General features: G+C 31.5%; 4 protein-coding genes and 1 long non-coding RNA gene across 5 annotated transcripts; all 5 read left to right on the top strand.

Annotated features, from left to right (window-relative positions):
* Window positions 1-756: 756 nt before the first annotated feature.
* LOC110707175 (zinc finger MYM-type protein 1-like) lies at window positions 757-2,196 on the top strand. The gene has a single exon (XM_021885180.1). It carries the CDS (start codon window positions 757-759, stop codon window positions 2,194-2,196), a length of 1,440 nt encoding a protein of 479 aa, XP_021740872.1.
* Window positions 2,197-3,677: 1,481 nt separating this feature from the next.
* On the top strand, window positions 3,678-4,787 carry LOC110707174 (zinc finger MYM-type protein 1-like). Its single transcript, XM_021885179.1, has one exon. It carries the CDS (start codon window positions 3,678-3,680, stop codon window positions 4,785-4,787), a length of 1,110 nt encoding a protein of 369 aa, XP_021740871.1.
* Window positions 4,788-6,602: 1,815 nt separating this feature from the next.
* On the top strand, window positions 6,603-10,172 carry LOC110707173 (agamous-like MADS-box protein AGL17). The gene is made up of 4 exons (XM_021885178.1): window positions 6,603-6,787; window positions 9,253-9,346; window positions 9,519-9,571; window positions 10,067-10,172. The coding sequence occupies exons 1-4, from the start codon at window positions 6,603-6,605 to the stop codon at window positions 10,170-10,172; spliced, it is 438 nt and encodes a 145-aa protein (XP_021740870.1).
* A 96-nt stretch (window positions 10,173-10,268) lies between these two features.
* On the top strand, window positions 10,269-11,201 carry LOC110707127. The gene is made up of 3 exons (XR_002508432.1): window positions 10,269-10,486; window positions 10,667-10,787; window positions 10,880-11,201. It is a non-coding gene; the product is annotated as an uncharacterized LOC110707127 (long non-coding RNA).
* Window positions 11,202-16,777: 5,576 nt separating this feature from the next.
* LOC110707171 (agamous-like MADS-box protein AGL18) lies at window positions 16,778-22,103 on the top strand. The gene is made up of 8 exons (XM_021885177.1): window positions 16,778-16,962; window positions 18,221-18,332; window positions 18,447-18,511; window positions 18,649-18,748; window positions 18,931-18,972; window positions 19,086-19,127; window positions 21,726-21,874; window positions 22,007-22,103. The coding sequence occupies exons 1-8, from the start codon at window positions 16,778-16,780 to the stop codon at window positions 22,101-22,103; spliced, it is 792 nt and encodes a 263-aa protein (XP_021740869.1).
* The last annotated feature ends 452 nt before the right edge of the window (window positions 22,104-22,555 follow it).

The raw sequence follows: 22,555 nt of genomic DNA, 5'->3' as shown, positions 1-22,555 counted from the left end.
CCTTTTTTGTACTTTTTTTTTTTTTTTAAAAACTCCTTACATTCAGATTTCAATAAGTCATATTTCAAAAATCAAACATCAGACATTTTTCCCCAAATTCCCAAACACCAAAACCCTAACTTTAAAAAACTCCTTACATAAAGATCCGCCCCCGCCGCCGCGACACGCCGGCACCGCACACTGAGACACCGACGGCCGACCGGGCGACCGGCGAGGCGGCGACCACCTCACGGAGATACGGACGACTGGACTGTGGACGACTGGACGAGGGACGACTCACGGACGAGTTTAGATTTCGAGTTCTTCTCTTCTACAATTGTGACTTTGTGAGTCCTCTTAATCTCTTATTCCTCATTTCCTCTACTCCTATTAAATCTTAATCTTGGTTTGCTTCATTGCTTGTTTTATTTTTTAAATTGGTTTATGGTTTTGATATATTGTTGAATTCTTGAATTGTTGAGAAATTGAATTGTAGAAAGTTAGAAGTTAGAAACTTAAAATTATAAATTTTTACTTGTTCTGTTAATTAAAATTTGATAATTAGAAGAAGTTTATATTGTCAAATTTGTGTTTATTGGGGACTTGTGATTTTTTTTTTTTTGAAAGGGAAGTGCTCAGCGAGCACAATTAGAATTAATCAGCTGAAATCAACAGCAGCCAAGGCAGCAAGGCCTTGTTTATTGGGGACTTGTGATTTTAATTGATAATTAATTGTGTATTTTGTGTATTATTGTAGATTGTAGAGCTTTTGTTACCATGAGTTTAGAGTCTTTTTGGAAACGTGCCGGGAAGTCACAAAAGTCCTCTACTTGTTCTTCACCTAGTTCAAGGAATCCTCCAATAGAAGAAGATGTTGTAACTCCTATTGATGATGTGGATATTGAGTCTCCTAATGATGATGCGGATGTCGTGTCTCCTAATAAAGATGCGGTTCCAGTGGCTGCTTCAATTCCAATCCCTGAAAACACAACTCAAAGTAATCCAAATGCTAGTGTTGAGTCTGATGATACTCGCATTTATGATGTTCATCTTCTTCCACATGATCCTGGAAAAAGAATTCCAATTTTGGAATATCCTGCTACTGACAGGGATGCTGTGAGAAGAGGTTATATTACAATGAAACGTTGTGATCCACGCACTCATAATTTCCCTCGAAGAAAAATAGGAGGTATGCGTCGATTTAATGTTGCTTGGTTTGATAAATATGATTGGCTTGAATATAGTGTGGAGAAAGATGCGGCTTTTTGTTTTGTGTGCTACTTGTTCAAAGATAAAGTTGATTCTATGGCTGCTAATGATTGCTTTATTAAAGGGGTGTTTAGAGGATGGAATAAGATTGGTAGATTTAATATTCATGTGGGAGGTCTTGGTAGTTTGCATAATCAAGCTTATGAAAAATACAATTTTTTCATTAACCCAAAAACATCAGTTGCCGAATCTTTTTCCACTTACACCACAGAAGCTAAACTTCAATACAAATCTCGATTGACTTATTCATTAAAATGTATTAAGTTTCTTCTAAGTCAAGGCTTAGCTTGTCGTGGGCATGATGAAAGTGAAGACTCTTGGAATAGGGGTAATTTTCTTGCACTCTTAACATGGCTTTCAGAGAATAATAGTGATGTTGCAAAGGTTGTTCTAAGTAATGCCCCGGGAAATAATCAAATGACTTCTCCTTTAATTCAAAAGGACCTCATTAATTGTTGTGCCAAAGAAACCACTAGACTTCTCATTGATGATATTGGGGATGACTACTTTGGAATACTAGCAGATGAATCTAGTGATGTATCTCAAAAGGAGCAATTGGCCCTTTGTTTGCGTTATGTGAATAATAAAGGGAAGATAACTGAGAGGTTTCTTGGAATTGTACATGTTAAGGATACCACTGCTTTGTCACTAAAAAGTGCAATTGAGTCTTTGCTTATGGAGTATTCATTGAGTTTGTCTAGAGTTCGTGGACAAGGTTACGATGGTGCTAGTAATATGAGGGGTGAGATAAACGGTTTGAAGACTTTGATCATGAATGAAACAAAACAAGCTTATTATATTCATTGTTTTGCTCACCAACTTCAATTAACCCTTGTTGCTGTTGCTAAGGATAATGATGATTGTATTTGGTTGTTTGACCAACTTGCTATTTTATTGAATATTATTGGTGTTTCTTGTAAGAGAAAGGAAATGATAAGAGAAATATGAGCGCGGGGAAATTATGTCGTTGACTAACCTCCTCACGGCCAAACAAAATTTATTATAATCCTAAACTAACCCCTAAACAAGTCTAGTGGTAAGTTCGGAGTCGAACCATAAGGAACGGTAATGTTGGATTGTTCTCGATCTAATGCTTAAGCTACGCCGAAGTCGGTTTATGGATAGTGGACACTACAACTACACTAACACACATATAAAGATCAAGATATTACAAAGTCTACTAGGGGCAAAGATCCACTTTGAACAATTAACAAGTTAATGGGAATCGATTTGATAATCAATCATGCAAAGAAATAATTAAAATGGGAATTAATTACCATCAAGAGCAATCTCTCAAATTCCTAGCCTAGATCCCTCATTGACTAGGTGCATAGAAGAAATTTACCCAAAATGCAATCAAATATATAAATTCTAATTCACAATCCCTTGTCAAACTAGAACTAACATGCAATTAAGTTTGATATCTTGGGAGATCAATCCAATCTAAAACAAACAACATGCCATCATCAATTCAATCAATTTAATCACACAATTATCATCAAATTTATCTCAAATAACTCAATTAACCATAACAAAGCTTCACTCAACACCTAGTAGAAGGAAATCTACTCAAACATGATTAACAAAGAAATTAATAAAGCATAAAGAGAGAAGAGAGTAAGAAATGCTCATTGATATAAAATGGAGATCTTCAAATCATCAAATTCCTCCTTTGATTATCCAAAATCCATGAAAACCATTGTTTCTCTCACTTTCTCTCTCCAAAATTTGAGAGTTTCTCTCTCTAAAAACCTAAAACTACTGAAAATATGAAATCTCTCCTCTAAAATGAGCAAAAAATCTATTTATAGCCCTTACTAAATTGCCTAGGAAGCTCCGCAAAAAGTCGAGCAGTGCGTAGAGGAGCGGGCGTGCACCCCTCAGGAGCGAGCGCTCCAAACCTTCTGCCAAACTTCATAATTGCACACCCTGTGAGGAGCGGGCGTGCGGCCTTGAGGAGCGGGCGCTCCTGGCTGCGGACTGGGCAAACTGCTCAGCTTCAAATGAGCATATCTCCCACGTTTTACATCGGAATTGAGCATATGACCTGTCGTTGGAAAGCTCTCAAGATAAGCTTTCATCTCCGATTGGAATCGCCCCAAAATGTTTTGTAGATCAAAAGATATAGGCGTTTGAAGTATGATCTTTGCAAATCAAGTGCACATTTCTTCATTACTTGTTCTTTTATGCTTTATATTTCTTCAATCTTGAGCAATGAACTTATCCAAGTGTTCCTAAACATAAGAGTAAACCAATAAAGTTTAATCTAATGTCATAAGCCACCAAAATATGCAAGAAAAGCCAAAATTGAGCAATAACGACATTTCACACATAAACATGACAAATGTATAAAACGTTATTAAAACCAAGTAAAAAGATAGAAAAACTATGAAAAACTAACTAGAAAACTCCTAAAAATAGCGACATAAATGACACTTATCAAAATACAATCTCAACATGTTCTAGAAGCATTAGATCTAGGGGAAATTGAAAGTGTGCAAGGTTTAAACCAAGAACTTGGTTTAGGTAGGCCTGGTGATACTAGGTGGGGGTCACACTACAAAACTGTTTCAAATGTTACCTCATTATATGCTACTATTGTCAAAGTTCTCGAGAAGGTTGGATCAAATAAGCTTTATAAGGATGATCATGTAAAGGCTATCACTGTTATGTCTACATTTGAATCCTTTGAGTTTGTTTTCATGATACATTTGATGTCTGAAATATTTGGGCAAACTGATAAATTGTGTCAAGCTTTGCAAAGAGGAGACCAAGATATTGTTAATGCCTTGTCATTTGTTACGTTGACTAAGGAACAATTGCAACAAATGAGGGACCATGGGTGGGAAGAATTTTTGCATCTTGTGCTTTCTTTTTGTGCTAAACATAATGTGGAAGCTCCTAATATGGATGATATGTATGTTCCTCGTGGAAGATCAAAACGCTTCTTTGCCAAAGTGACAAATCTTCATCGTTTTCGGGTAGAAATGTATTTAAGTGTCATTGATTTACAACTCCAAGAGCTCAATAATAGATTTGATGAGAAAAATATGGAGTTGCTTATTTGTATGTCATGCTTAAATCCGGTAAATTCATTTGCGGCATTTGATAAGCAAAAGTTGATGAGACTTGCCGAGTTATATCCCGAAGAGTTTCCAACTAATGACATGACAATGACTGCTCTTCGTCATGAACTTGGTTTCTATATTAATGACATGCGTACAGATGCAAGGTTTGGAGACTTGAAGGGTATTAATGAGCTTTCTATGATGCTTGTTGAAACAAATAAGCATACTTCTTACAAATTAGTTTACTTGTTGATAAGACTAGCATTGATCCTTCCGGTGGCGACTGCAAGCGTGGAACGAGTGTTTTCATCAATGACTTATGTAAAAAATAAGTTGCGGAATAGTATGGGTGATCAACTATTGAATGATAGTTTAGTTACTTATCTTGAGAGAGACTTATTTGCAAGAGTTAGTGATGATGATGTATTAGCACGCTTTCAAAGTATGAAAACTCGAAGAATGCTTTTGTAGTTTTTTTTTTTTTAGTGTGTAATCCATCCATTTGTAATAAAAATTTGAATTTATGTATTGAATTTTTAATCAATATATGATCATCGTTTTTTTTTTAAGATTTCGAACCCACGGTTCGGAATTCCTGGATACGCCACTGGTAAGTAAAGGTATTAAAAGCTAAACTGATCCGAAAAAAACCCACATACATATTTTAAAGTGACCCGTTCCAAAATTTGAAAATAATAATTTACCATGACCCAAATTAAATCCAACCTAACTAGACCTAACCTTAAATCAGTTGATGATCAGAATTAAGATCATTTTAATGTAAATTCGTAACTAGTAATACTTCTAATTACATAGTTGTAATACGAAGTATTGTATTAAGATGAATTAAATAAGATGCTACATGAATATATTTTATCATGCATATACATTAAATGACGGTATAGTTTGTGAATTATTGTACAAAAGTCGAAGTGTAAAGAATGTTAAGGAAAAATAATTAGTACTTAAATATGACCAACATAAATGGATCAAACTAGTTCATGAACCGAATTACTAATTATCAATTGGATATATAACCCGAACCGAACCCAGCCTAGAAAGATCAAGAATCAAATACTCTTAGGCTATGTTACGTTTAACTCACCTTATTTTTACTGTTCGGATCAGATTAGATCAGAAAAAAGCAATTCTAACAAACTTTATATTAGGTGCATTTTTTTATTGTTATATATCTCTACTAATTTCGTAATGATTTTTTTTTCTATGAAAATTACCTATTAATAAAACGCATCATTAAAAATATAAAAGACATCACTCAATCATTTTTTTCCGTATATTTTAGCGTACATATAAAGTCAAAATTTAGTCAAATAGGACAATCAGATTAGATCATAAAAAAATGGTTCAAATCAAATCAAATTAGTGAAAATTAAATAATTTCAGATCACATCAGATATTAAAAAATAAAGTGAACAAACATAGTAACATACCCTTATTATAAAGATAATTATTTCATTGGCTGGTTGACAATATAGCTAGCTAAGAAATCTCAAACTTAAGGATTCTTTCTAATTGTTAAAGACTTATTTACAAATCTGGAATATATTTTCATAAAAGAAAGCCCAATCAGAACCAGGAAACATCAAAAAAATATCAAAAGAAAACCCAATTATAAAACCTAAAAATAAAATTCCCAAATAAGCAAGATGCCTCCTAGTTAACTAATTAAGCTTTCCATTAATCTCATGATTCTATTTAATACCCCTTTTGTCTTTTTTGTTCATCCTATTTGAAATATTGACCCTATTTATAAAATGAGAAAATCTTCTAATTACTCTTAATATATACGGAGTACTTCGTAAAACATAATAATATAGTCATGTTGGACCTTATGTATCAATTAATCTCAATGAGTAGTTTATTTTATTACTATTCAATTATTTCATATATATATTTTATGGTCAAAGTATTGCATTGACAAATATACGTATATACGTAGTTAAAATAAGAAAAACTTTTAGTAACGGATGGAGTATTAAATAATAAAAACAAGTAGTAGGTACACATGGGTTGGACGTTTAATTGACTTATTGTTTTAATTGTGATATCTTACCTTAAACAGAAAAAAAATCTTCTATGATAATTATTTCCATAAATACTAAAGAATCCACCCAATAACAAAAAAAAATAATAACTAAATTTATTTTTAATAAAAATATTTAATTCTACTTTTCTATCCAAATTTTTATATAAATACAACACCCAACTCAATAACAATCCTCAAATTTCCTTCATTCCTCCTAATTATTTTCTAGATTTTCAGCCATGGGAAGAGGCAAGGTTCCAATCCAGTACATCGAGGACACCGGAAAACGTCAAGTTACGTTTTCGAAACGTCGAAAGGGGTTGATAAAGAAAGCCTCAGAAATCTCTATCTTGTGCAAATGTGAAGTTGCTCTCATGATCTTCTCCAACACTAACAAGATGTACGAATATAGGAGCTGCAATAGGTAATTAAACAGCTTATTACATTTATTTTAGTGATATATACTTTTTTTTACAAGTATTTTACGTGATCATTATATTAAATTTCTTGTTTTTTATGGGTGAATATTAATGGTTTATAAGATTTGTGGGATTTTTCATCGCTTTTAGCTTATTTCACTGACTTTTTTTCTTAAGTATTGATAAATTTGTGATCAGTACGTAAATTTGTGCTAAAAAATTTACTTTTTTTTTTTCTGAAAAAAAAATTATAGGATAAAATTTTGAATGAAATTTTGCATGTGTTTGAGTCAAGGTAGGTCTTTCAGCTTTCTTCATGACTTATGGTGGACTAGGTCACTCCGTACATAGAGTTTTGCTGGAGACACGTGTGCATTTTTTAAGTTTTTATTATTTTTTCTCAAACTATTTTTTGTTCAATTTTTTATCTTAATTTCAAGAATTTTTTTTTTGCACCAAAATGACGTGATAAATTTATCCCTGGAGTGATTTTTGTCTATCTATTTATCTTTTTATTTATTTTATGTGTAAGCACAAAATTGGGACTAAAAAATATTGATCTGCAACCTCCTTAATTTAATTTGCATGTGGTTTTTTTTTTTTTAATACCCTCCAAGTTAATATTTTGTGTGCCCCTATCGCGATCCATTCGCATGGGATGCATGCGCGTGTATATCACGCGTGTACACGCGTTTTCAAACAAGTGAACGGACAATTTTATTACCTATATTAATATTAACATAACAATAATACATATAATTAAATGTGTGGGGCTTAGAGTATATGATCCTTTGCATGTAATGGATGCGCAAGTGAGATTCACGCGCTTTTTACAAAAGTGAATAGACTTGTGTGTATATAGTTATTTATATAATTAAATGTGTGTGGCGTATATGCGCAAGTGAGATCCATGCACTTTTATAAAAGTTAATAGACCTATTAGTGTATATAATTATATATATAATTAAATGTGGCGTATATGCGCAAGTGACATCCATGCGATTTCATAAAAGTTAATAGACCTATTAGTGTATATAATTATATATATAATTAAATGTGGCTTATGGACAAGTGAGATCCACGCCTTTCACAAAACTGAATAATAGACTTGTTTGTGTATATAATTTAATGTGGCCTAGAGTATATGCACCTTCGCATGGGATATATGTGCAAGTGAGATCCACATGCTTTCACAAAAGTAAATAGACTTGTTTGTGTATATAATTATATATGTAATTAAATGTGGCCTAGAATATATGCACCTCCGCATGGGATATAAGCGCAAGTGAGATCCACGCGCTTTCACAAAATTGAATAGACTTGTTTGTATATATAATTAAATGTGGCCTAGAGTATATGCACCTTCGCATGGGATATATGTGCAAGTGAGATCCACACGCTTTCACAAAAGTAAATAGACTTGTTTGTGTACATAATTATATATGTAATTAAATGTGGCCTAGAATATATGCACCTCCGCATGGGATATAAGCGCAAGTGAGATCCACGTGCTTTCACAAAATTGAATAGACTTGTTTGTGTATATAATTAAACGTGGCCTAGAGTATATGCACCTTCGCATGGGATATATGTGCAAGTGAGATCCACACGCTTTCACAAAAGTAAATAGACTTGTTTGTGTACATAATTATATATGTAATTAAATGTGGCCTAGAATATATGCACCTCCGCATGGGACATAAGCGCAAGTGAGATCCACGCGCTTTCACAAAATTGAATAGACTTGTTTGTGTATATAATTAAACGTGGCCTAGAGTATATGCACCTTCGCATGGGATATATGTGCAAGTGAGATCCACACGCTTTCACAAAAGTAAATAGACTTGTTTGTGTATATAATTATATATGTAATTAAATGTGGTCTAGAATATATGCACCTCCGCATGGGATATAAGCGCAAGTGAGATCCACACGCTTTCACAAATTTGAATAGACTTGTTTGTGTATATAATTATATGTGTAATTAAATATGGCCTAGAGTATATGCACCTCCGCATGGGATATATGCACAAGTGAGATTCTCATGCTTCTATTAAAGTGAATAGACTTGTTTCTTGTAGAGAACAATTTACTTGTCTGAGACTTCTTCTTGGAACTAAAACTAAACCAATGTGCCCAAGTACCATATACATGCACCTCCACATGGGATCAGAGCTTGTTACATGCGCATGTGAGATCCACGCGCCATAAAAGGCATAATGATTTCCTTCCTTCGGAGGATATATTATGCCTAATTTTTACATATAACCACATTGCTATCTAACGTAACAGTTACAATATTTGCTTTTAATTTTGAAACATATAAATGAGTAATCCGTAGCTATACATTGATAGTTAATGTTAGTCATGTAATTATATTATTGTTCAATATATATACTTTTATATGATACATCTTGTATTTGTACGTGCTTCTTCTTAATTAGTGAACATTTTGTAATTTATCATGCAGAACCATGGATTCATTCGCAACTATGCATAGGAACATCATTGCTGCTGCCAGTTCATCAAAATCCGCCAATGTTGGTCCAATAATATTGCCGGAGGTAAACATATAACTATATTGAAATATATGCTCTATATTTTACTTTTAGATGTGCTTTAATAGTTTGAAATGTAATCACAAAATGATCTAATGTATATTATTTATGAATTTGAGTATTTATGTTTTCATTTTTACCTTAATTATTTGTCTGGCTAATATTATTATTGGAATAGGATGATCCGGATGTTGATGTGGCTACCTTGAGGGAAGCACTTATTGAGCTAAGGTGTTCATATAAGTAAGTGATACGGAGTAACTCTTTATGTTATTCACCCGCTCTTTTTTTATCTTCTCATTTATTATTCATGTGGTCAAACATATAAAACTTTGAATGTATTTGTACTTATTATATAAAAATTTATCATGTGACATATTATTGTTAATAATTTTCAATTTGTATTTTCATTATATCAAATTTTCATAAATTTATTGATATGACACTAGAAATATTAATGATAAAAGTTGTACAATAAAGAACTTGCAAAACACATGAGAAGATAAAAAAAAAAAAAGGGAATGATTAGTTAAATTTAACTATTAATATGCTTAGGAAGTACTTAATATTGTAACGAAAACTATTATAAAGGGTCGGTCTTTTGTAAAATCATATCACATATATACTTGATTAATATTATGCAAGGTTCATTCGGACAATATATATAACAACTAATTCCGAACAAATGGTGTGTAAGCTCACGATTTAACCGGTCGATTTCTGTAGTCAGATGCTGGGAATAGGATTGGAGCACTTGAATTACAATGAGCTTCATAACCTGGAGATGAAGTTGACTGATGGGTTTCGTTATGTGAGAAATAGGAAGGTATGAATAATCCTGGTTGTTAAAATTCACACAAACACAAATACTGAAAATTAATTAAATGATTTTATATATATACGTAATAGGTTTAACATGTAAGTTTTATATATGTTGTAGGAACATTTATTCATGGAGGAAATGAGTCTATCTAATGAACATGTAACTTTTTAACTCAAATGACATTATATTGCGTTGCACTAGCTATGTACTATTTCCGTTTTATGAAGTTCTAGCCATTCGCAACCACTTAGATTAAACAGTGTTACCTTCTGTTTGTGCAGGCGGAGGAGATGGAAAAGGAGAATGAAGAATTGCGCAAGGAAGTAAGTGTACCAAAAAAAAAAAAAAAAAAAAAAAAAAAATCAAAGTTTAATTTACGAAACTACCACCGTGAGAAACAAAACGTTTCTCATAGTGAGTAACAGAGATTTACTGGTTTAATTTGTTCTTAAGTTTTTTTGTAATGATATATCATTGGATTCGAAATTTGTATGTGTATGTAGGTGGAGGAGCTTCAGCAATGCTTGAAGAGGAAACGCGCTGATGCTGGTGTCATGACTGATGAAGGTTACATTACTGGGAAAGGATTCGAGTCTGATGATATTCTCAGCTTAGGATAAATGGGTATGTACTTGTTCTATGTAAGTTTGAAATAATTTCGAGATTATTGTTACACTGTGGTATATTTACACAATTCGATTATTTGTACAATGTAGGTTGTCAACAGAAGCTTGTGGTGCTGATCTAAGATGATGCCAAAAGACGGTGTATGCACACTCTTGACTGGTCTGAAGGCGCGGCGGTACATGAATCATGAAGCACCATTTAGCTAGATGTTGATTAGCCATCGTTCCAGCTAGCTGCTTTGTTTAATTCGTTGTTGTTTTTAATTTATGTCTTAATTAGCTAGCTAGTTTTATATAGAAGAATCAACCGATGTTGTTACAGCTTATTACTAAGCTTGCTCGGTTAATTAGGGATTAGTATAAGTACAAACTACCGTTCAATTTTAATTACAGTTTCAGCAGCTGGCATATCATACATTATTGCCTTTCTTTATAATATAAACCCTTTGAGTTTTCTTATATCTTTGCTGTTTTTTTAATGTATTTATTTATTAATTTATTTATTATTATTTTTTTAATGTTTTTTGTTTTTGTTTTTTTTGGATGGATCGATATTTTAGGAGTCGTAATTTATGGGGAAATTGTGTTATGTACCTGGGTGTATCGTACACCCAGGGTCATTTGATCAACAAATGAGCAAAATTAATTATTTGAATTATTGTCGTCATTGTTATCAATGGTGTTGTGAATAGCTTTACGAAACTTCAAGAACCCATCATCATATTCCTCACATACTTTAATCTTCAGCAGTAATACACCCTAAATCCAGAAATTAATGGATCTAGGAATAATTATGAAACAAAATCATGAATATAATCAAAGTTTCGAAATTTAATTAATTGAATCAGAAATATGGAAATACACAAAGAGTGAGAAAGTACCAACCGGAAAAAGCTCAGTACATACGCTAGCTTGGAAGCTATGGCGGAAACAAAATTTTAATTGAGGATTTACGAAATCCGATCCGAAAATTGGAGAGAAATTGTATTTGATTTTGGGCTTGAATTTCCCCAAAGTAGGAGGAAGGTGGAAACAAAATTTTAATTGAGGATTTATAAATTGAATTTTTTTTTTTTTTTTTTTTTTTTTTTTTTTTTTTTTTTTTTTTTTACAAAACATAAACGATTTTCATTAAATATCTTAATAAGATTAAATATAAAAACAAATACAAAACTAATATCTGTTGAAATAAATCCACTTAACATAAATGGGTTATGGTTATGGGTGAATATCAAGATGTTACTTAAATTAGATGTTTTATTTACAATCAATCGGATGCAATTCTTGAGTAGGTAATGTAGTTTAACTTCTTTCGATTTTTTATCAACCCTTTCTATTATATTGTCTATCAATCTTTTGAGTTTTTATTTTTTATTTAATCTTTCTCAATCACTAATAACACGAATTGATTGTCTTTATTAATTTGTGTTCTTTTGTTCAAGATTGTGCATTTGAAAATTCAAGTTGGTGTATTTTGTAAATTAATGTTGTAATGATGTAATTAAGGTATGCTCTCTTTAATTTTATTGATCAATGTCACAAAAAAAAAATATAAAGAAAAGAATTTATCTTCCCATCTCTCTATATTATTGATCTTCATAATATTAGGGTGATAGATACCATAATTAACGCTAACGTGAAAAAAAAATCTTCAATAGAGGCAAAACCCATAGACGATAGGCATTGAAAAATTCAGTCATATATAAAAATAGAGAGTATATAAGTAATCCTAAATTATTAGGGGTGAGTTATACAAGAGTATGTAAAGGTAAGGCTGAGCAAAGCTATCTGAAAATCCAAAAATCCGATAATTTGATCCGCATCCGATTCGAAAATTATGGATATCCGATCCGAAAAAATCGGATATCGGATCGAATATCGGATATCTGAAAAAAGTTGGATATCGGATATTTTATCCGATATTAAGAAATTACTCATTATACCGTATCATTTTTACCTCAGGCACCCCCCCTCCACCCGCCTCTCTTCCTCTTATATGCGATTAGTTATTAATTGATGAATTTATTTGATATTGAAACTTGCTTTCGGTTTCTCATTATATGACAATCTCGTCCTTAATTTTGCTCAGATTTCCGGTAATTCTCACAACTATGGACAATAGAAAATTATGACTTAATATAAGATTTAAAATATATTTTCTAAAATATCAACATGCATATTATAATTATTAAATTACATACTAGATGAAACCCTTGCGATTCACGGTTTGTTTTAATTTTTTAAAACAAAAATTTATGTATTTATAACAAAATTTTTATGTATTTATGTAATAAAATTTATTATTCTATTCGTATACGTAGTATATCATTTAATATCTTTATTTTAAAAAATTATGAATTTCCTCTCATTCGTTATATATTTAGATAATTTCCTAATGTCAAAAGATAGTATTTTATATATTAAAAATTTGAACACTAAAATACCATTTGAAAATTTTGCTTATGTGACACTTTAATTTAAAATAAAAATCATAAATCTCTTATTTAATTGACTATAACTAAAATTTATAATCCTATTTGATGCATTAAAAAATTATAATCCTAAGTGGTGCTCCAAAAACTTTGTGCCCGGGCGATGCTGCTAAAATATATATATATATATACATATATATATATACATATATATATATATATATATATGTATATGTATATGTATATGTATATATATATATATATATATATATATATATATATATATATATGTATATATATATAAAGATTTAGAGAGCCACATAGTATTTAATTTTTTAAAAATTCTTAGAGCGTCATGTAGGATTAGTAATATTAGAGCGGTACATATAGAATTATGCCACGTAGGATTAGAATTAAAGTTTAAATTAAATACAAAAATAAAATATTATCTTTTTACATTGGAAATTTTATTATCTAAATATGAGAAAACAAATAATTTAATTTTATCTAAAGATTAAGTGCGCTAACAAAATTTATCATATTATCACCACTTTAAATTCAGTATTTTTTCAATCCTATACAAACCCATCTAATAACCCGCACACAAATAAATATACACGCAAAGAAGCATATTTTAGAATTTGAATACTATAAAATTCTTGAATGCGATGAACGATGATTATAATAAGAAGTCATTTTGTAAGGGGCGGATTTAATTATAGTGATTGATTTACAAAGGATGATGGAAGCCTATATGATCATATATATCACCGTGTACACAATTTGAAAAAAAAAAAAGTTAGTTAAACAAATACATATAGCTTTACATTTTATTTCTTTCTATATTTCTTCAAGAATTGTTTTGTTTTATTGTGTAAAAAATAATTACAAAATATACTGTGTTTATATATGGGTGAACCTTATTAATTGTATAAGATTTAAAAATAGTAAAATTATATTTGAGTATATTTGTTATTACGATTCAATATCAAATATTAAATTTAACTATTAATAGACACCTGTGCATTGCACGAGCTTATATCTAGTTTTAATAATTGGTTAAAATATTCATAAATGGATCTTGTTTTAAAGCAATTTTTATTACAATTATATGAAGCAAAAATTACAATTTTATTAGATATATTTTACAAATTGTGAACTATTTACGTATAAAAGGATTAATAGTTTATCAATAATAAAACTCTAAAATAATTATTTATTTATATTTTTTTTAATCCTGAAACTCTATAAAGCTTGCATATTTATGCATAGTTGTCACTTATATGGCTCGACACTTGGAATATTTGTAAGTGATATGATATTAGAATTTAAATAATTTCTGTCACATGTTTTTTTTTTTTTTTTTTGATTGTTTTAATATATTTCATGCATTTTAATGCTTGGTGAATTGATTCGTTATATATATTTATTATTTTTTTAATACCATTTTTTTTACTTAATTATATTGTCAATGTAGTTAATTAACTTCCGTGCATTGCATAGGGTCCAACATAGTTATTAGCATACCCTTCTCACCACTGCTGCTACTGTTTAGACGCCAACAAAGAAAAGGATGTCACTGAATAGTAGCTCGACATTGTTGTCGGAAGAGAGAGATATAGTGAGGTGGGTGGGTGGATGGTTGCCATTAGTAGGAAAGTATGAGGAAGGAAAAATAAAATAATAATAATAAAAAAAAATAGCTAATATCCACGTAACTGGTCATAAGGGACCAATAGAAGTAAATGACCCCCAAAGGTGGGATTATTATATAATAATAAAAAAGTGGGATTATTAACATCGAATTGAAAAAAGGTGGGTTTGTTAGAATCAATCTATTAACTATTACTAAAACAAAACATTCCTGCCATCATCTCTCCTCAAAATGTATACGTGTCGTTTTCTTATGAAATTTTTTCTGGCCTAAAACCATCGATGATGTCATTTTCTGTGATAGTTTTTTTTTTTTTTTTTTTTTTTTTTTTTTTTTTTGTTTTTTTTTGTGTGAATTTCGTAAACAAGCTAATTAAGTTCATTCAACAACTTTAATCTAGAAAATCGAAGTATAGTAAATTGAATAGCAACTATATTCCTTTCTTTTGATTTAAAGATTTGTGATTCCCTTTCCTCAATTCCTTAACACTAATATTCAAACGTTCAAAAATTTCCTGAAATATTCAAACTGTATTTCTCTTAAGAAATCTCTTTCCAATGAATTTATGACAAAATTGAAAAGATTCATTGTATATACGAGTTCTATACTATAATTTATTTTTGATAAAACCGTGCATCGCACGGAGATAATCTAGTTTATCCTAAATTATATAAAATTGATCTCTCTAAAAATGGAGAGATGTAGAAGGAAAACACATCTTCCTTCCAATTCCCTCCTTTCCCTTCCCTTATTTTCCTTTCCCTTCTCTATCTTTCAATAAAATTCAGGAGAAAAAACTTTTGTGTATAGCCGATTCACAATAATTTTAATGTACATCGAACTATATTAGGGTAATTTTTAGCTCTTCACTTTTTTTTTTTTTTTTTTTTTTTTGGGTCTTACATTTACAATATAGGTTTAGGTTGGACGGTCTTGTATAAATGTCAATCTTTATTATTATTATTATTATTATTATTATTATTATTATTATTATTATTATTATTATTATTATTATTATTATTATTTATTTATTTTTATTTTATTTATTTATTTATTTATTGATATTTACAAGTATACAAGACCGTCTAACCTAAAACCTAAGCTTGTAAATGCTCAACCTAAATTTGATCCAACCCAATTTGAAAATAAGTATAACTAATATTAATCGAAATATTACACCCCCGGAATCTAATATAACCCAAACTGAACCCAGTTGCAAACAACTAACAAGAATCTCATCTAATATAGAAATGTTGATCATTGGTTGCTTTCAAGCTAAACAAGTAACCTTGGATCTGAGGATTTAATTTTTTTTTCTAAATGGCAAGGCTTATTTACAAATCTGGCAAATATTAAATTTCCATTAAGGAATTAAAGACCAATCAAAACAAGGAAACATAGAAAGATACCCTAATTATAAAACCTAAAAATATAGAAATTTAAAGTAATTCAAAACACTATTACCAAATCAAGGTGCCTCCTAAAGTTTCCTATATATTTTCCGATTATATTGTATGCGAAAAACAAGTAACTTAGCTATATATGGGCATAATTCTTACCTTACTTTTTTTTTTCCCATTATATTCTTACTAAACTTAGTGATTACCTTTAATCATAATACTTACTACAAATATACAAGTATAAGATTTCCTCCCCTCTTCTATTTATTAATATTAATATTAATTTCTTATTTCTATTTCTATTTTTCTACATATATATAAACAACCCACAAAAATAAAACATAACACCCACCTCAATAATAATAATAATAATCTCTTCCTCTTTTGACTCTTTTCTCTTCCTTTCTCCTTTGTTTTTGTAGTAGGAAAAAAACACAAAAATATCAAAAAAAGAAAATCATTCTTTAAATTGTTATTGTTGTAGATTTTTGTTTTTTTAGCAATGGGAAGAGGAAAGATTATGATCAAGACTATTGAGAACACCAACAACCGTCAAGTTACGTTCTCAAAACGACGAGCCGGGTTGATTAAGAAGGCGAATGAACTCTCTGTCTTGTGTGATTGTGACATTGCTCTTATAATCTTCTCTTGTACCGGAAAGAAGTATGATTTTGTCAGCAGTAAAACGTAAGTTTTTTTAAAAAAATTATTTAGGGTACATTAATGAATTTTTTGTCGTATAATTCTTGTTGTTAGCTGTTGTTGTTTAAACATAATTGCTGTGAAATTTTCTGATCATAATTGAAATCTTGAAAATAATCCCAAATTGATGTTAATTTCTTAATTCAAAGGTAAATTTTAATATCCTGCAATTTTTTCCTATTCTTTTGGAATTTTCTGATTATAATTTAATGTTGTTTAACAAGTTTTGATGGATTTTTATGACTTGAAAAATAATTTGGTGTTTGAGTATTGTACATTTGTACCTAATTTTTTAATTATTTGTTAGAGTTTTTTTTGTCCAACTAAATTCGCATGTGTTATAAGTTATGGAAGATCTTTCTTAATTTGTATAGCAGATGAAGGAGAATCTGAATCCATACAATAAATAATATTTTACGAGTCGATGAAGATAAATTATTCAGGAAATATAAAAAAATAATTTAAAAATATCCTTTTTTTTTTTCTTGATTTTTTTTGGCCATTAAAAAAAAAAAAAAAAAAAGTAGAAAGTTATCTTTTTATTGTGATGTTATTTTATCTAATATTAACATTTCAAAAGATAAATTTTTCATTAAAGTACATTTTAGTTAAATCAATATTGACTCAGATTTCGTGACACTAGTCAAAATTCTATCCACCGTCTAATTTATGTGCCCTAAGAGTCCACAAACACACTTTCTTATCAAGGGAAAATCGTCCAGAGGGCAATATACTTTGTACTTTCACTATTTTCCAAATATTGCAACAAGGGGATGAGACACGAAAGTTGAGAAGAGGAGAGAGATAGAAAGAAATAAAGGTAAGGATCCACAAGAAAAAAATATGTAAATAAATAATGTTGTAATATTTGTGAAACTTTGTAAAATATGCAAATAAGTAGTAATTGTTACAATATTTGTGGAATAGAGAAATGATTAACTAGAGATGTCAAATTCCGTCTAGGCTATGATACCTTGGGGAAACAAAGATACAAAAATATACTCTGTAATTTATAGAGGTATAAAGCCAATCCCAAAATGGCCCTCATGGGCGGCTTGATCATTGGGCTTGAAAAGCCCGAGAATTGCCCCAATTGTAGCCCAGCCCAGTGAGAACCTCTAATATAATCCCAATAGAGTATATTTTTGAACCTTAGAAATTTGGAGAATTAATCCTAATAATAATTCTAGTTAATATTGTTGTTACTACTTGAGCATTGAATGATTTGTGGTTTAACTTGCAGAACCATGGAAAACATGTTGCAACGGTACAAGGATTTTGTTGCCAACCATTCAGCTACGGCCGCATCAAATTCTTCCAATGATGCAGCTACTGTTGAGCATCAACTAGTTGAGGTACGTAACTATAAGTCTATAAGTATGCTGTATAATTCAAGCTTAAATTGTTGATTAAATAGTATGTTTTCATTTTTACCTTAATTAATTGTGTGTTTAATATTGTTGGAACAGTATAATCCAGATTCTGATGTGAATTCTATGCGTGAAGAACTTACAAAGCTACGAGCTTCATGCCTGTAAGTCACACTCTTTATAAGTGTAATTTTGTAATATCGTGTCACATTATTGATTTTGTAAGGTTCGGACAATGTAACAACTAATATATGACAAATAGTGTACGTGCTAACGATTTTTATATGATCGAACTCTGTAGGCAGCTGCAGGGGAAAGGATTGGAGGGCTTAAACTTCTTAGAGCTTCAAACGTTGGAGAAACAGTTACTTGAAGGGATTATGTCTATCAGAAATAAAAAGGTATAAATTGATGGTTAATTTATAAATTTGATAATGAAATTGCAATAACTTAAAATGATCAGTATTTATTATTATTATTTTATTTTTTTTTCTGATTTATTAAACAGCTAAAATCATGAAAAGTGTAACTATAATAAGAAATTCAATGCATAACATGTAACTTAATTGTGTATGTATTGTAGGAGCGCATGCTAAGGGAGCAGTGGGAAAGAAGTAAACAACAGGTATAATCTCAAACAATATGATGTCGTGTTAAACACAGTACTATCTCCGTTCCATAAAGTTCGTTTTGCCCATATGCAACCTTATTAAGTGTATAACTTTTACCTATTTTCAGGAAGAGAAGATTAGCGAGGAAAATGCAGCATTACGCAAGGAAGTATGTATGCTAATAACAAACAATTAGTAGTATTTTTTTTTTCATTTACTCAAACTAGAGGGTTACATTGTTTGTCTATTCTTCTGGGATTTGTTAAACATCGCCCGCAAATTACTATATAAAGCCCACAAATATGACTTGGTGAGACATTATTGCCCTTATCATTTTTTAAAAAAAAACACTCTCTACTTCTCTCTAAAAAAAAAAGAAAATCTACCACTCCTAAATACGACAATGTCTAGGCGGCAAGGGAAGGAGGTGGCGGCGGCGACGGCGGAGAAAAGGCGGCGACCTGGTGGCAAGGTAATTATTTAATATTTTTTTTTAAAAAAAAAAAAAAAAATAATAAGAAAACGGTGTCTGGTGGTGGGGCGTCTGGTCTGGCCGCCAGAGCCACTGGCGTGGCGTCTGGCTTGGAAGCCCAGCCATCAGGCCAGGCGTCCAAACCAGAAGCCACGCCATTGGCTGTGGCGGCCAGATCAGGCGCCTGGGCCATTGGCGTGGCTTTTGGTTTGGACGCCTGGCCTGGTGGCTGGGCTTCCAAGCCAGACGCCACGCCAGTGGCTGTGGCGGCCAGACCAGACGCCCCACCTCCTTTTTATTTTTTATTTTTTTTTATTTTGTTTTTGTTTTTTCTGATTTTTTTTTTTATTTTTTTGTTTTGGTTTTTTTTTTTTTTTTTATTTCGCAAAATCAGAAATTTATTTTTATTTAAAATAATTTTGTGTTATGTCTAATTTTTTTTCGTTATTGTGTTTTATTTTTTTTAAAATATTTATCAACTTTATGTGTTTTTTTAATAAGTCGTGTATACTTTATTTTTATAAAATCAGTTTTTTTTTTTGTGTGTATGTTTTTTTTGTTTTGTGTTTGATGACTAAACATTTTTTATCCCTTAATTGATGTAGTATGTGGAAATTGTTTGTGTTAATGTGTAATTGTTTTTTTTATTTATTTTTTTGTGTGTATTTATGTTTAATTATTTGAAATAATTTTTATTCTTTTTTGAAATCCTAAATTTTGTAATATATTAGGGTATTATGTGTGTATTTGTGTATGCCGTATAATATTTTTCTATGTTTAATTAGTTGAAATAATTTGAAATTTTTGTAACATTTCCTATTTATTTATTATGTGTTTGATTTTTTATAATCTTTATTAATTTTATGTTTATAAAAATGACGATATGTTGGAAGTGTTGGTATTTTGTATTTGTAGGTAGTTATTTATTTTTTTAAAAAACTTTTGTATGTTTATATATTTTATAATTTTTTGTAGAATTCACTGGGTCGTCAAGGTGCGGGGAAGAATCTAGCCATTCTTAGTAGAAGCTATTCAGTGGAGAGGTCGGGGATAGACATGTTAGATCCCGTTTTATTTCGGCCTCGGCTCGTAGAGAACGAATCCACCGTCGGGATGAGGACGACGATGACGATGATGATGCTGAGGAGGGTGACCAGGAGGAGGGTGACCAGGAGGAGGAGCAGGAGGAGGGCGCATATGAGGATGAGGATGTGGACGATGGGAGTGGACCGTATGATGATTACGGTCCATTCAGTCAGAGGGTTGATGACATGTACGAGGCACATATGGTGGAGGTGCGTAAGGGTAGGGGTGGTAGGTTTGTTAGCAGATCTGGCACATCATCTGCGTCCACTGTATCTGGGGCAAGCAGGAAACGGTCGAGGGCCGTTAATGATTCTTGGGTTGTTAGGAGTGAGGTGCCCGGTGGGCCTGTTGACGGGAGTGTGATTCCTAGCTTTCTAGGACACATAGCTGCCCGTATTTGGGAGGACCAGGAGAGGCCTTCAGTTACGGGCTTGTTGAAATGTCATACCCGGGAGAAGACTTGTAGCTTTTTGCGTACATGGGCTGATTCTAAAAAAATAAAAAAAATAAAACAACAATAAAAAAAAAAAGAAAAAAAAAACAAAAAAAAAAAAAGGGTGGCTGGCGTCCAGCTTGAAAGTCACCACCACCAGCCTGGCGCCTGGCTAGGACGCCGCAGCCAGTGGACTGGCGCCTGGCCAGGACGCCAGCCTAGTGGTTGTGGCTTCCAAGCTGGACGCCAGTGTGGTGGTTAAGGCGTCTGGCTTGGACGTCCATCCAACGGTTTTGGCGTCCAAACTAGGCGCCTGCGCCACTGCACGGCCACCTATTTCAGACGCCGGCACGTAAAACGTCAAATTTAACGGTGAATTACCTCGTTTTCCGTCGACGACGATGTACCTCCGCCGTCCCCCGCATCTCCGGCCTCCCCTCCGGTCTCCCCCGACGACCCAGTACGGCTCCACATTTTTTATTTTTAGAGATTTGTTCAATTTTGGAAAATGGGCATAAATGTCAAACTACGTCATATTTGTGGGCTTTATATAGTAATTTGCGGGCGATGTTTAGCGATTCACATTCTTAATCTCTATTTGGTTCATTTGATTTTGTCTGTACTAATATTTTGTAAGTTTTAAACTTATTTTCTCTAAATTTATTTATCTGAAATTATTTTTTCTGAACTTTTTTTTATTTGTTCATCCAACACATTTAATTTTTACACAATTTAAAGTTAGAATAATTTTGAATGTGCAAATTTTGTGATCATAGGTGCAGAGGCTTAGACAATGCTCGAAGGCATCTTGCAGCTCTGAATCTAACTCTTTGAAAAGAAAGCGCGCTGCAGCTGGATTATCGACTGATGAAGGTTCCGTTATGGAGAAAGAAGTCGAATCTGATCAACCTTTTCTAAGCTTAGGGTAATAATAACACTAATGTTTTAGACCTTTGATGAATAATTAAGCTATTGAATGGTATTAAGTTGTGTACCTTTACATACATTCTTAGATTATGGTCAATTCTTACAGTTTAATTAAACTTGTACAATGCAGGTTGCCAACTACGCGTTTTTGTGGTGAGGTGATACCTAAGACAGAAAGCACGTCCAATGATTCGATTGGGGAAAATCCCGCGACATACGAATCATGAAGCACCTTAGTTAGTACAGATAGTTGCTTATTAGAGTGACAGCCAGTAAATCGAACTGGCTCATCGACTGATTAGAGTGTAGTACTAGTACTAGTACTCGTAGACTCGTAGTAATAGGTTCAGTTCAGTATAGTTATAAAGTAGTGGCAGCTCTGCCGTATGATACCAAGCATTTCTAAAGATTTTCTTCATTTCAAGATTTTTATAGTTCTATACATAGTTCAATGGAAATACAATCATGCCTTCTTTCATAGTTGTTAATTGTTATATTGAATTCTAACTAATTTGTCTAATTACCATGGATATACAGGCTTATAGGTTATGCTGCTCTTTGTTTAATTAGTTAAACAAATATTTGAAATTTTAATATTTGAAAAGTACACATTAATACAAATTATATGACCATAATTTTAACTAGAAAAACAAATGAGGGAAATTAGCACATAGCCATA

This window comes from Chenopodium quinoa, unplaced genomic scaffold, assembly GCF_001683475.1.
Source record: "Chenopodium quinoa cultivar QQ74 unplaced genomic scaffold, ASM168347v1, whole genome shotgun sequence".
NCBI lineage: Eukaryota > Viridiplantae > Streptophyta > Magnoliopsida > Caryophyllales > Amaranthaceae > Chenopodium > Chenopodium quinoa.
This window is presented reverse-complemented; position numbering and strand designations above follow the sequence as displayed.

Coding starts and splice junctions, on each gene's coding strand:
- LOC110707175 (XM_021885180.1), top strand. CDS start 757: ATGAGTTTAGAGTCTTTTTGGAAACGTGCCGGGAAGTCACAAAAGTCC.
- LOC110707174 (XM_021885179.1), top strand. CDS start 3,678: ATGACACTTATCAAAATACAATCTCAACATGTTCTAGAAGCATTAGAT.
- LOC110707173 (XM_021885178.1), top strand. CDS start 6,603: ATGGGAAGAGGCAAGGTTCCAATCCAGTACATCGAGGACACCGGAAAA. Junction 6,788..9,252: donor GAATATAGGAGCTGCAATAG/GTAATTAAACAG, acceptor TTTATCATGCAG/AACCATGGATTCATTCGCAA. Junction 9,347..9,518: donor GTCCAATAATATTGCCGGAG/GTAAACATATAA, acceptor TTATTGGAATAG/GATGATCCGGATGTTGATGT.
- LOC110707171 (XM_021885177.1), top strand. CDS start 16,778: ATGGGAAGAGGAAAGATTATGATCAAGACTATTGAGAACACCAACAAC. Junction 18,749..18,930: donor TGTCTATCAGAAATAAAAAG/GTATAAATTGAT, acceptor TATGTATTGTAG/GAGCGCATGCTAAGGGAGCA. Junction 19,128..21,725: donor ATGCAGCATTACGCAAGGAA/GTATGTATGCTA, acceptor TTGTGATCATAG/GTGCAGAGGCTTAGACAATG.